General features: G+C 38.4%; 1 protein-coding gene across 3 annotated transcripts in view; it reads left to right on the top strand.

The window, feature by feature from the left end:
• The window catches only part of MED14 (mediator complex subunit 14), a 67,831-nt gene that overhangs the window by 3,896 nt on the left and 51,388 nt on the right, over nucleotides 1-12,547 (top strand). For all 3 annotated transcript variants that reach the window (XM_029929485.1, XM_029929486.1, XM_029929484.1), the window contains exons 2-7: nucleotides 1,547-1,573; nucleotides 3,910-4,015; nucleotides 9,549-9,722; nucleotides 10,556-10,685; nucleotides 11,786-11,914; nucleotides 12,238-12,345. In XM_029929485.1, coding sequence (XP_029785345.1) covers nucleotides 1,547-1,573; nucleotides 3,910-4,015; nucleotides 9,549-9,722; nucleotides 10,556-10,685; nucleotides 11,786-11,914; nucleotides 12,238-12,345 — 674 coding nt within the window. The remainder of the gene's footprint in view (nucleotides 1-1,546; nucleotides 1,574-3,909; nucleotides 4,016-9,548; nucleotides 9,723-10,555; nucleotides 10,686-11,785; nucleotides 11,915-12,237; nucleotides 12,346-12,547) is intronic.

Genomic DNA, 12,547 nt, shown 5'->3' with positions numbered 1-12,547 from the left:
CTAAGAATTTATGCTCTGCCTTGACTTTTTAGGGATGTAGGTTCCACTTTTTTTTTTTCATTTTTTGCCTGTTCTAATTAAAATTAGAAAATGCTAAGATCTCAGTCATGTAAACTTGTCTTATCACATTTTGGTGTGGATAAGTTTCGGTGACTTCCAAAAATTTGTGTTTTAGGGCCTTTGTTCCAAATGGTGGATTTATTATCCATAAAGCAATTTGAAATAGATTAGGATGAATGGCGGAGGATGGGGGGGTGGGTGCAGGCAACAAAGCCTAATCTTTGTCCCTGAAATGATACCAGCTCTGAAATGAGATGATCCTTTTAAGGTGTCCAAGGCAGGTGGAAAGACCTAGAACAATGTTTCCTGTTCTCTCTACCCCCAAAGGCTCCCCTCTTTTGTTTCAGTCTCTTAAGCACACACAAGCATCCATGGTTATTCTTTCCCTCCCTTGAGGATGAGGGTTGTGGCTCCTCAGGGAGTGTACTTGGGAGCTTTCACATGCAGAGGAACTTACCAGTAGTAGTTTTTACTTGAAGTTGTATGACGCCTTAATTTCTGCTTCATCTGATCTGCTGGCTCTTCCAGCTTCTACCCAGTTTCCTTTATCACCAGATCATAACTTCCAACTTCTATGCCACTGTCTACTCTCAGAATTGTAGGCATCTACAAGCCAGAGCCCATTTTAATAGTTTCCCCTCTTTGTGCCTTGAATCTCTGGTTTTATTGTTTCTGCATCTGTGGCCTTTCAGTGGAGGGGAGAGGATCTAAGTAGTTTGGTATCTGTTCTTCAAGGAGCGATGAGATGTAGAGGAGGTTTTAGAGTCGCTCAGGCCATTGAATCTTGGGCCATGGGAAGGAGGTTTCTAGAATGTGGTGATTCATGAGGCAGATTGGGACCATTGTAAGCATCAGTGGATGTGAGAGTGTTCAATGGTATAATTTAACACAGAAAATGGTGACATCGGTTGCTGGCTGTTGTACTGGAAAACTAGCAAAAAGAAAAAAAAAAGCCTTACTGGAGCTGTTTAAAAGTAATCATTTATGTCTAACCACCATGCAACATCATAATTACTGTGGAACCCTTGGCTGACACTGGCCCTTTTGTGTGCTTAGCTCCCAGTTTTGCCCACCCTAACAAAAAACTTGGAGAGGCTATTACTTGGAAGCAAGGTTCTATTGGACCCAGGAAGGCTGGCAACTAGTATTCTGCATCCGTGACTATTTTGGTTTTAAAAGAGTATTTTCTATGGTAGTGTGCTTAACAGAAGACTTGAGCTTTTTAAATGTTTGAGGTTCATGGAATACCTTTTGGAGCATTTTGAATGTAGAGGAACGTTCATTTGCTGTCCCCTGCCCCCCTTGTAGCCGTATTGCTGGAAACTCATAAAAAAGAGTAGGTAGCCACACAAACCTGTAGTGTCTATTTATCCAGTTCTTCTGAAACACTAAAGTATGTGATAGAGTCAGAATAAAGACTATTATCATATTTTGATGAAGGTCTGCATGTATTTAGTCAATTTCTTTTGTGTTTTTTCCTTCATAGACTGCCAAGGAAATCTGATGTGGAAAGGTAAGTATGAAAAATTTTAAATCTGTGTCTCTGTTGTTAGATCTGTGAGAGTGTGTATATGTGTATGGTATATGAGAGATAGATGGAGGGAAGGAGGGAGGGGGAGAGAAAGTGTGTGCGGGGGGTTGGGGGTTGGTGGTTGGTGGTGGCAGGGCTGTGGATTGGAAACCTAGGCCCAGATAATCCAGGGTGATGTTTCACTCCATTTGTTTAGGGAGCCCTGGGAAATGTGATTTCCTCATCCTTGACAATTCTTGGTATGAGACCAGCTCTTGACCTTCTGTTCTAGAAACCTTTGTTGAGTCACTGACCAGGTCAAGTCTCTGAGGGGAGTAGAAAGATGTAGAAAGCTTAGAACTTAATAAAAAAGCTGAGGAACAGATTTCACTTTAGAAAGTTCGCTGCTAGTTTACCATTTGCTATCATGATGCCAGATATCTTTAGAGAATTGACATTTGCCTACTGCTGTTGCTGCTTTACAGTTGAGGTAATTTTGATTGAGTTGAAGTTTGGGGCTTAAAGCATATCTAAACAACATTTCCATAGGCCAAGGAAACAAGATACATTAAGGTTTTAAGGTAATCTTGTGATGGAGATTTAAATTGTGGCTATAGTATAGACTGCTTGATTGTATCTTTGGCACTAATGCTCCTTGATTTTATATTTTTCTAAAGACCAGGTTACAAGGGAGGATTTACTAGTGACTATGCTCCACCCCCACTGCCAGCTCTCTTTCTGATGGAATTAGATCGAAAAGGCAGAGTTGTGGGAGAGAGTTGAAGCATACCTTTATAATAGTTTGGCTGGTCAGTTTTAAGGGAAGAAAATGAAAATCCAGATTTTTTTCTGTCCACTCTGGGGTGGGAAGGGAAACAGGGCCTTGGAAAACAGATTCATGCTGCTTATCTCCTGAGACTGCATGACGTCAAAAAAAGTCACGGTACGATATTTACAAAGCTTGGTGTTTGCTTTCCAGTACAGGAGCTCATTTGAGAAAGCAAGTTAATAATATACAGATATGCTTGCTCTAGGATAGCAACCTCACCTGCTCTGTAAGTTGTTGCCAAGTTAGAATGATGGTACGGAGTCTCCTAGCACGAAGGCGGCTGCCAGGTCTTAATGTACATTGAATATTTCTGCTGTGTTCCAGTCTCGCCTGTGATGCTCTGGTCATTTTATCTCTAAAGATCCTTCACAGACACTGGCAAAGAGTCATAATTTTATCTGTGACCTTGATTCTTCTCTTGGTACTACCACTGATCCTATTGCTGGCTGAATCTTAAGCCTTTCATGTTGTTTGTGGGCTCCCTACACATGCTCTCACTAGGAATTAGACTCTATAGTTGTCAGTCAGGATTCTACTCGAACAGAAACTTTTATTTGGGTGCATTGCCTCATGATGTTGCTGTTGGTGAGACGCAGAGATGTGGGTTGGATCTGCAGGTCATTGAACAGCTGTACTGAGACTGATGTAGGTCAGAGTTCACTTGGGGGGAAGCTGGTGTCCTGCTGGGTTCTGTCATCAGTCCTGGCCTGTTGAATTTTTTTTTTTTCAGTTTTATAGCTGACAGGAAATTGAGAGGTCTAGCTTACCCACTGCTGGACAATGTAGAGCTTTTAAGGCTTTCTGAGGAAATGATAAAAATACTGATGAGTACTGGGGAAAAAAAGCATTGTAGTGGGTATAGCATAAAAATAGATACAGACCTACCATCTAGTTGTTATTTTTGGTAGTCAACTTACTTTCCTTCACTTTGTTTTGATAATTTAATATCCAGGTTTGTCATTGAAATTCGTTTGGTAAAGAGTTGGATAGTTCTTTGGTTATTCAGCTTTTTAAATCATGCTCTTGGAAGATTGGATATGGACCCCTTGCTTTTGTAGAAGACAGTTTCAAGCTTTGGGAAAGATCTATTTTAGTTCCTTTCTTGTACCAAAAAGGTTGCCAGCTCATAACTTATAACCTCAGTTATGAAATTCCTAACTCCTGATTTGATCCCCTCTGACCTGGGTAACTTCTGTTTTGTACTTTTTCATCTGTGAATTGGGTATATTTTAGAAAGCAACTTTTATTGTCCTGCAAAATTCATTTTTTAAATGTGATTCTGATTCATTGCTAAAACATTCTATTGGATTCATTACTCTCAGGAAGAAAATTTTAAATGCAGGCAGTGTACAAAATGTGACAATAATTCATATATAGATAAATATTTTAGGTGGTTCATTTTGTTGTAATGGTTATAAACAAATTGAGTCATATTTTAGCTCAGATGAAAAAAATTGTTAAATATTCTTTTCAACTATGTTAGTTCATTAAGGATTGTTTTATTTTATAGGAAAATAGAAATAGTGCAGTTTGCTAGCCGGACACGTCAACTCTTTGTTCGATTATTAGCTTTAGTAAAATGGGCTAATAATGCTGGCAAAGTGGAAAAATGTGCGGTGAGTTAAACTTTTATTGTATTTTATATTAAATAACTTTTTGGAATGTTAACTTATACTAGATACAGCTTCTGATTTTACTTTTAATTTATATCTGCTGATTTGTTTGAGAGACATTACTTAAATGAGTAATCCTATTTTTGTATGAAAATGTGTATATTTCTGTAGAAACTTAGTATTTGATTATCTGACAAGAAAAAAGAGTAGGCCATATCTGGAGACATTAGAAGACATTAAAGACAAGACTTGAACTAAAGGTGGGTAAACAGCCGTACATTTGTACACTCCCTTAGAGTCTACAAAGTGCTTCCTTGCATTTTGCCTATTAATTTTTAAAAAACCCTCTGAGTATGGCAGAGTCGGTATCTTCTTCTTGTTTTACAGATGAGGGAATAAGGTTTTCAGAAGCTAACTGGCTTTAGTCAGGGTCATAGAGCTGATGACAGCATTTATCTGTTTGCTTTTCATCTATTCATTCTCTGCATCCTTAGTGAGCACAGGGTATAGGGTATGGTGGATGACACCCAAGTAAGGCACAGCCCCTGCCCTCAAGAAGCTCGTAGCCTTTTAAAAAATTGTTGAGAAAGAGAGAGAGACAGACAGAGCACAAGTGGGGGAGGGGCAGAGAGTGAGAATCTGAAGCAGGCTCCAGGCTGCGAGTTGTCAGCACAGAGTCCAACGGCTTGAATCCACAGGCCACGAGATTATAACCTGAGTTGAAGTCAGACATTTAACTGAGCCACCCAGGCACCCTAAAGCTCCTAGTCTTTTGATTGTTACATCAGTCTTTTGAATTTAGAGGAGTGACATGTACCAAAGATACTAAAATCTGTGTCCCCACCACCACCGAAAAAAAGTTTTAAGCTGTATTCAAGAAGTGTTGAGGAAAAACATCAGTAGGGGTCTTATGTTAACTTGTTGAGCTCCTAGCTTGGGCAGGAAGGTGCCTCTCCAGTTACTTGCTTCTGTTTTCCTTTAGTCATTTCCAGTTAGGAGAATGGAAAGAGTAGAGTGCCCTTTCATACTGGAAAGGGTAGGGTAATTATCATAAAATGAATAAAGTCCTAAAATAATGAGAGTGTTTACTTACTTTAATTGAGGTTCGCTCTACAAGGCCAAGTAACCTAGATACTGTGAATTTTATTTGGAAAGTGGGTAGACTTTCTAAGTGAGCTTGATACTGATGCTATGTTCTTTTTTTTTTTCCATTCAATTATGTAAAAAATTTTTATCAGTTTTAATAGGTAAAGGCAGAAAAAAAACTTTACATTGGTTAAATTTTATTTGAGTCATTTTTAAAATTCTCTTAAAGTTTACTAGACTTCCTGGATAAATTAAAATTAGCAGCTACCCACTTAGTAGAGAGGTACCATAACAAGCTAAGTCAAGAATATTTTTAGAGTAATTTTATATCTGCAGATCTATCAGGGTTTACCTATTCCATAAAATCCCACTTCAGAAAGAAATCTACAGCACAGTTGTGTTTCTGTATGTCATTTCTTGAGTTCTCACCTCCATTGTAGCCACTGCATTCACTGCCTTCAGTTTTACTAGGTTCCTTTATCATTAGACCCCAAGCCTATGTGAAAGTTGCTAAAGTGAAAGGAGAAAAGGGGCTGTGAAGAAGTTGAGAATTTTAAATTCTTGAAGAATAATTGTTTTAAGTTAAAAATAAAACCCAATCTTCATTGAAGTCGATACTTGATTCCAGCTCTACCAGCTAAGCTAGTGAATGATCAGACTGGAAGAATTCTAGGAAGACATGTTCTAGTCACATGTCTTTTGTCTGTAGGAATAAGTTATATTCCTCATAGGGGCGAACATTCTTTTATTCATTGGTTGTCTGTTGATACCATGGGGAAGTTAAAGTTTATATTCAGAAGGTCTTTTGTACACCGTAAAGCATCATACAAAGAATAGTTTTTTATCATAAATATTAATAAACAGACTCATTCCAAGTTTATTTATCAGAAAGTTTTACAATTCATTGTTCTGGAAATTTGGACACCAAATGTAGTAAATCTACTTTGGTGAAATGAAGCATGGTATACTATTTCTGAAACGCCTGGAGTTTCTTCTCAATAATTACTTAATTTGGGTCAGTCTTTTCTTAAAGATGTTCAAACTTAAGTGAAAAGTTAGATGTCACTGAAGTAGATCAAATCCAAGTGTTCAGTTTTTCAAATCTGGTGTTAAATCCCTTATTATATCATGGGTATTTCAAGTACCTGTTTAATACTGCTGAGTTGTGGTTCAGTAACATAATGTCAAGGAAAACTTAAAATGCTTGGTTTTAATATTGAGTCATATTGTAATTCATCTTTTGTTAATTCATAGTGGAGCATTCTTCTATTAGTTTTTTGAGTTGACTGTTCAAATAAATCACATTCAGAATGAAGTCTCACATTGAATTATAAAAGTTTTGATATTTTTGTTTTGTTGACATAGCTGCAGATGTGTTTATGTCAGGTGTAAAGTCTGTCAACTGAAGAATTAGAAGATTATTCATGTTTTAATCCTCCTATTCTCAACCTAATAATTATTTAACTAGTTTCATTTGAGGTTCCTAATAGGTAATCTTTAGCCATACCAGACACATTAAGTGTGTAGCTGAGTGTGTAAATACATAGTTTGTAGAACTCTAATGGTGAAATAGTCTGGATAATGTTTTATGTAAGAAAAAGAGAAAATAGTCCTATTCCTAGAGCTTTTTGAGAAATGGTTTTATTGAGATACAATTCACATACCATATAATCCACCCATTTAAAGTGTCCAATTCAATGGTTTTTAGTATATTCAGATACGTACAACCATCACAGTCGATTGTAAATCTTTTCATCATCTCAAAAAGAAAACATGTCACCCCAAGTGCCCCCCATCCCAGTCGTAAGCAGTCTTTGATTAGACTAATCTGCTGTCTATAGATTTGCCTACTCTGAACATTTCATATAAATGGGATCATGATAATGGGGTCTTGTGTGACTGGCTTGTTTCACTTAGCATAATGTTCCCAAGGTTCATTCATGTCATAGTATTTTACTCCTTTTTATAGTTGAATTATATGGATCTGCTACCTTTTGTTTATCAGTTTTTGGACATTTAGGTTGTTTCTAGATTTTGGCTATTATGAATAATGTTGCTGTAAGCATTCATGTGCAAATTTCTGTGTGGACCTATGTTTTCATTTCTCTTGGGTATAACCTAGGAGTGGAATGGTTGGGCCATATGGTGGCTATGTTTAATCACTTGAGGAACTGCCAGATGGTTTTCCAAAATGACTACCATTTTACATTCCCACCTTCGATGTCTGAGGGCTCTAGTTTTTCTATGCCGACACTTGTTATTGTCTGACATTTTGATTTTAGCCACCTTAGTAGGTGTTAAAGTGGTATCTCATTTTGGTTTTGATTTGCACTTTTCTGTTGGCCAATAATGTTGAATATTTTTCATGTGCTTTTGTCCATTTATATATTTTTCTTAGAGAAATGTCTACTTAGTGCTCAGTTAAATTTGAAAGGAGATTATTATTATTATATGTGTTGCCGAAGTGAGCACGAAAGGAGATTATTATTAACCATGTAACAGTTGGTACATGAGTGTGTTAAGAAAAGATGATCATTAGAGACCTATATAGTTTCACTAATAAGTTGCTTAAAACTAAAATTTTGTGTTTATTCATTAGATTTCTGAGTCAGTGGAGTATAACTGAAGCTAGTGTATTTTGTATCTGAGCCAAAGTAGTATGGAGAGTGTTTCATTAATTACCCACATTTAAGGTGGAGCCATGTGGGCAGGGTGAACTGTGGTACCCCACTAGGGTTGATACATGTCTTCCCAGAGAGAGGCCTTTGGTATTCTTTGGTCTTGGCTTTGGTCTGATAAACACTTTTACAGTGTCTTGATTTGAGACTTAGGATAATCTAAATCTGAGTAAAAGGCAACTCAGAAGTTGAGAGAAGTAGGATTCCAAATGGTTTTCATGTGTTAAAATCAGATTACAGCCCTGCTTTAGTTTCAGGATGGAAAAAGGGGACCTTGCTTGATAGAGATTCGTGTACAAAAGATCAAGGCCTTTTAGTGGACTCTACGCTTGCTGTGTGTTAGCACTCTAGTGGCTGCTAATAAGTTAATGGTGGCACTGATAGAAATCCATTTTACTCATCATGGAAGGTAGCATTTCTGGGCAGTTGAGGAGTTAGAAGAAACATTTTTTTATTCCAGTGTCTCTGTTGGCTGTCTTTTTTTGGGCAAGTGCCTTTTTCTTTTTAAATATTTATTTATTTATTTTGAGAGAGCAAGCCTCTGTGCACATGCGCATGAGTTGGGGAGGGGCAGAGAGAGAGGGAGAAAGAGAGAATCCCAAGTTGGCTCCTCGCTGTCAGCACAGAGCCCTACTTGAGGCTTGATCTCACAAAGTGTGAGATCATGACGTGAGCCAAAAGCAAGAGTTGGCCATTTAACTGACCGAGCCCCCTAGGCGCCCCTGTCTTAACCTAAGTCTCAATTTTTTCATCTCTAAAGTGATAGGAATTATCTGGTTTTGTCTATTTCTGGAGTTGTGAAGACCAGATAATAAAATGAGTACAGAAATACAAAGTATAAGACGTTGTGTGCTGGTATCAACTGTGGGTGTGATATGGTATTAATGCTGGATACAGTGTTTTAAGTTGGCCACTGATACATTGGAGCATTTCTAAGGCAGAACAAGGGTGGTGAGATAGAAATTTGTACATGTACAGACTAAATTGAAGTGACTTGGAATGTTTAGCTTGAAGATAGGGTGGGCTTTCCCCTGTTGGAAGGACATGAGAGACATTACTGCTCCAGGATAGAAAAGTTTCAAGGAAGTAGTTTTCGGCTCCATGATGAGCTCTATTAGTTCAGAAACACATACAACTGAAAACTGATGGAAAGGATTTCTGTTTGGGGCATGAAGCTGGACTAAAGCTCCTATAATAGATAGCATTTATGGAGTATTTTATATGTTCTAGGCACTGTTATGAAGGTTCTGTGTGCAGTAACTCTTGCTCCTCAGAACAACCTCCTCAGGTTGGAAATCATGATCTCTATTTTACAGTTGAAGAAAACTGAGGCACAGCGAGGTTAAGTAAAACTTGCCTAAGGTTACAGAGATAGGACCGTTGCAGAGTTAAAATGGAGACTAAGGCAGTTTGGGTCCAAGAGTCCATGCCTTTAACTACTTCATGACCAGTCAACTCTAGAAGTCTATAGAAGTAGAAGGCATTTTATTCTATTTATTCTTCCTAACTTCTGATATGTATATGTAAAGTTAAGGATGGAGAAACAAATTGGGAAACCTTTTACTTAAATGATAGAAAGTTATTGTTTTTAATGTCAAATACAAATGTATTAAATATTTCTTCACATTACTGGGAAGTGTTTTGAGGAAATATTTTGAAATGTGGGAAACTTAATGTCCCTCAGAGTTTACATTGGAATGAATAAATGATATTTGAAGTACAAAGCAGCTAGCTCTCAATGAAGCTTAATACATTTACCCTTTGCTTTAAAGATGATTTCAAGCTTTTTAGATCAGCAAGCCATTCTGTTTGTGGACACTGCTGATCGCTTGGCCTCGTTAGCTAGAGATGCCCTAGTCCATGCACGCCTACCTAGTTTTGCCATCCCATATGCCATTGATGTGCTGACTACTGGATCTTACCCACGACTGCCCACCTGCATTAGGGTAAGTGTGTTGCTTACCACTCCTGTTCTTAAAAGTTAACGACTTTGACATTGGACTCTACTGTGTTATTAAATTGTCCAGCAAAACAACTGTTCTATATCTACATTTTTATTTATTCATTTTTGAGAGGGAGAGTGGGAGAGAATGGGGGAGAAGAAGAGAGAGAGAATCCCAAGTAGGCTCTAAGCTGTGTGTGCAGAGTTGGAGGCAGGGCTCAAATTCACAAACCAATGAGATCATGACCTGAACCAAAATCAAGAGTCAGATATTTAACTGACTGAGCCACTCAGGTGCCCCTGTTCTATATTTTTAAAACCAAGATTTCATGTAATTCACTTTTTCTCTATAATTAGACTTGTGGTTTTTTTGAAATACATTGAGGCCAGAATGTGAATAGCTATCAAAATAGATCAGTGTGTGTATTGTGGGATAGGAGGTGGTAAACAAGTGCAAATTAACTTACATCTATTTCAGATGTGGAAAGACCATATGCTAGCTGCTTTTTGGAATTTTTTTTTAAGTAGTATGGTAATTGTTTACTGACTTGGTAGTATTGTATTTTATACTTTTAAGAAGTAATGAAAGTCATCTAATGACATGAAGCTGGTTTCATAAATAGAGCTAGAAGATGATCGTGTTGCATTACCATCTCAGCTGGGTGGCACTCTGATGCACGATAGTTAAGGGGCATGTCACTATTATTGGTTGTAGACTGCAGAAATGAGTGTTGAGATCCTCTTGAGCAAAGTAAGAAAATAATTGTTAAGACAGGTGCAGGTAAGAGTTGTGTCTCTTCGTATATTGTTATAAAATCACTGATTTTTTTTTTGTAGGATAAAATTATTCCTCCAGACCCAATTACCAAGATCGAGAAACAAGCTACACTTCACCAGCTCAATCAGATTCTTAGACATCGGCTTGTGACCACAGATCTTCCTCCTCAGTTAGCCAATCTTACAGTTGGTATGTATTTGAAGTTTATCTTTTTTAAGAATTGACTTGTTAGAATCTTTTTCAAACAGCTATTGGGATTTCATTCAAAGAACTCTCGTTTTGAACTCTGCACTTCAGGTAGTATTCGAATCTGTGACTTGTCAACCGATTGTTTCTCTTTAGTACGGGGGGGATAAAATTTTAGTAGCTGTCTTAACCCGAGGCCCGGGGCTGCTCGTCCGCCTCGTCCGCCTCGTCCGCCTCGTCCGCCCCGTCCGCTTCCACCCCAGGCTGGGGCGGCACTTGCGGGTGCCGTGGTGTGCTAGCTCGCCAGGTCTAGGCGCGCTGTCCTGGCTTTGAGCGCACCTCCGTCTCGGGTCCTTCACCTGAGGGAGGGAGAGAAAAACAGGGCAGGAGGGAGACACAGAGAGTGAAGACAGCACACACGGATTCCGGTCAAACTTCTCTTCTTTATTCCTCCTCTTCTTTCTCCTTCTTCATTAAGAAAATAATTCCTCTTATATAGAATTTTGGGGCGGAGAACTGACCCGGGTTGGTTACCAGGTAAACAGAGTCAAATGAATATCAAAAAAAGCGCCCAGACTTGCCTCAGCAATGCTGGGAAGGGGGAGTTAGCACTGAATAATCTAAAATACGGTTTTGATCTTTTGTGCACCTTGGCCACTCTACGTCTGGCCCAGCATGACAGACGCCAACATTATTTTGACCAGGAAATGGCAATCTCCAGCCTCCAGATGCAAATCTTGTTTACTGGTTCACTCTCCGGAGAGTGATAATCCTTGCCTGAGGCAGTCAGAAAACTTGGCGGCCCCGACAAGTAACTGGAGATTAAATGGTGGTATATGAAGCTAGAAGCAGGGAGATCACCTGGTGCTGGAGGAGAGAGGAAGCCCCAGAATTAGACCTCAAGAGAAAATCGTCAGTTGATGTTAGAAGCATTCACTATTTTTGGCTATTGCTTAAGCAGGAACTACTGAGTTCTTTGGACACTTCTGAGAGAACTTTGAAGCTATTTAAAATTTCTTTTAAGCAAAACTGAACATTCTAGATTAGCAGGAAGCTGATTGTTTTCTAGCAAAAGAGATTTCTTCTTCTTCTTCTTCTAAAAGCAAATGGCCGGGTGAAGTTTCGAGTCGAGGGAGAATTTGAAGCCACCTTGACCGTGATGGGAGATGATCCAGATGTACCGTGGCGTCTTCTCAAGCTAGAAATTCTAGTTGAGGATAAGGAAACGGGAGGTAAATCATAAATACTGATACAAATTATAAGTATGAATTCAAATGTTTGGTGTTTTTATATTATTGAAACATTCTTGCAGAGTACTAAATGTTTAGCTATTTATTCTATAATTTGAAGCAGATAATCATACCTACCTACTGATCCGTGGAGGTTTTAGTGTTTCTCAAGTATAATGTTCTCTGATTTCCACGGATAACTTCAGTTCTTCTTTTTTTTTTTTTTTTTAATTATTGTTAGTCAGTGTACTCTTCCTTAGTTGGTACTATGATACGATCTATATACTTTTCTGGTTTACCACCTTTCTTTCTTCTGCCAATGGAAGATGGGCGAGCCTTGGTTCATAGTATGCAAATCAACTTTATCCATCAGCTGGTGCAGTCTAGACTCTTTGCTGATGAAAAACCTCTTCAGGACATGTACAACTGCCTACGTATCCTTTTGAAATTTGAGACCTGTGTTTGTAAGAAATTTGTGTGTCCCTGTCCTCCCCATATTTCCATTTACCCTCTGTCCTGAACTTTCCTTTTTTGGAATAGAAATGGGGTGAGGAACTGATGAGTGTGAAGAATAGTGATACATCTATAAGAGACGAAGTTTTAAATTTTATTGTTCACTTTGCAGGTAGAAACAAA

The sequence above is a fragment of the Suricata suricatta genome, chromosome X (genome assembly GCF_006229205.1).
Source record: "Suricata suricatta isolate VVHF042 chromosome X, meerkat_22Aug2017_6uvM2_HiC, whole genome shotgun sequence".
In the NCBI taxonomy this organism is placed as follows: domain Eukaryota; kingdom Metazoa; phylum Chordata; class Mammalia; order Carnivora; family Herpestidae; genus Suricata; species Suricata suricatta.
The sequence above is the reverse complement of the archived record's forward strand: the minus strand, read 5'-3'. Positions and strand labels throughout refer to the sequence as shown.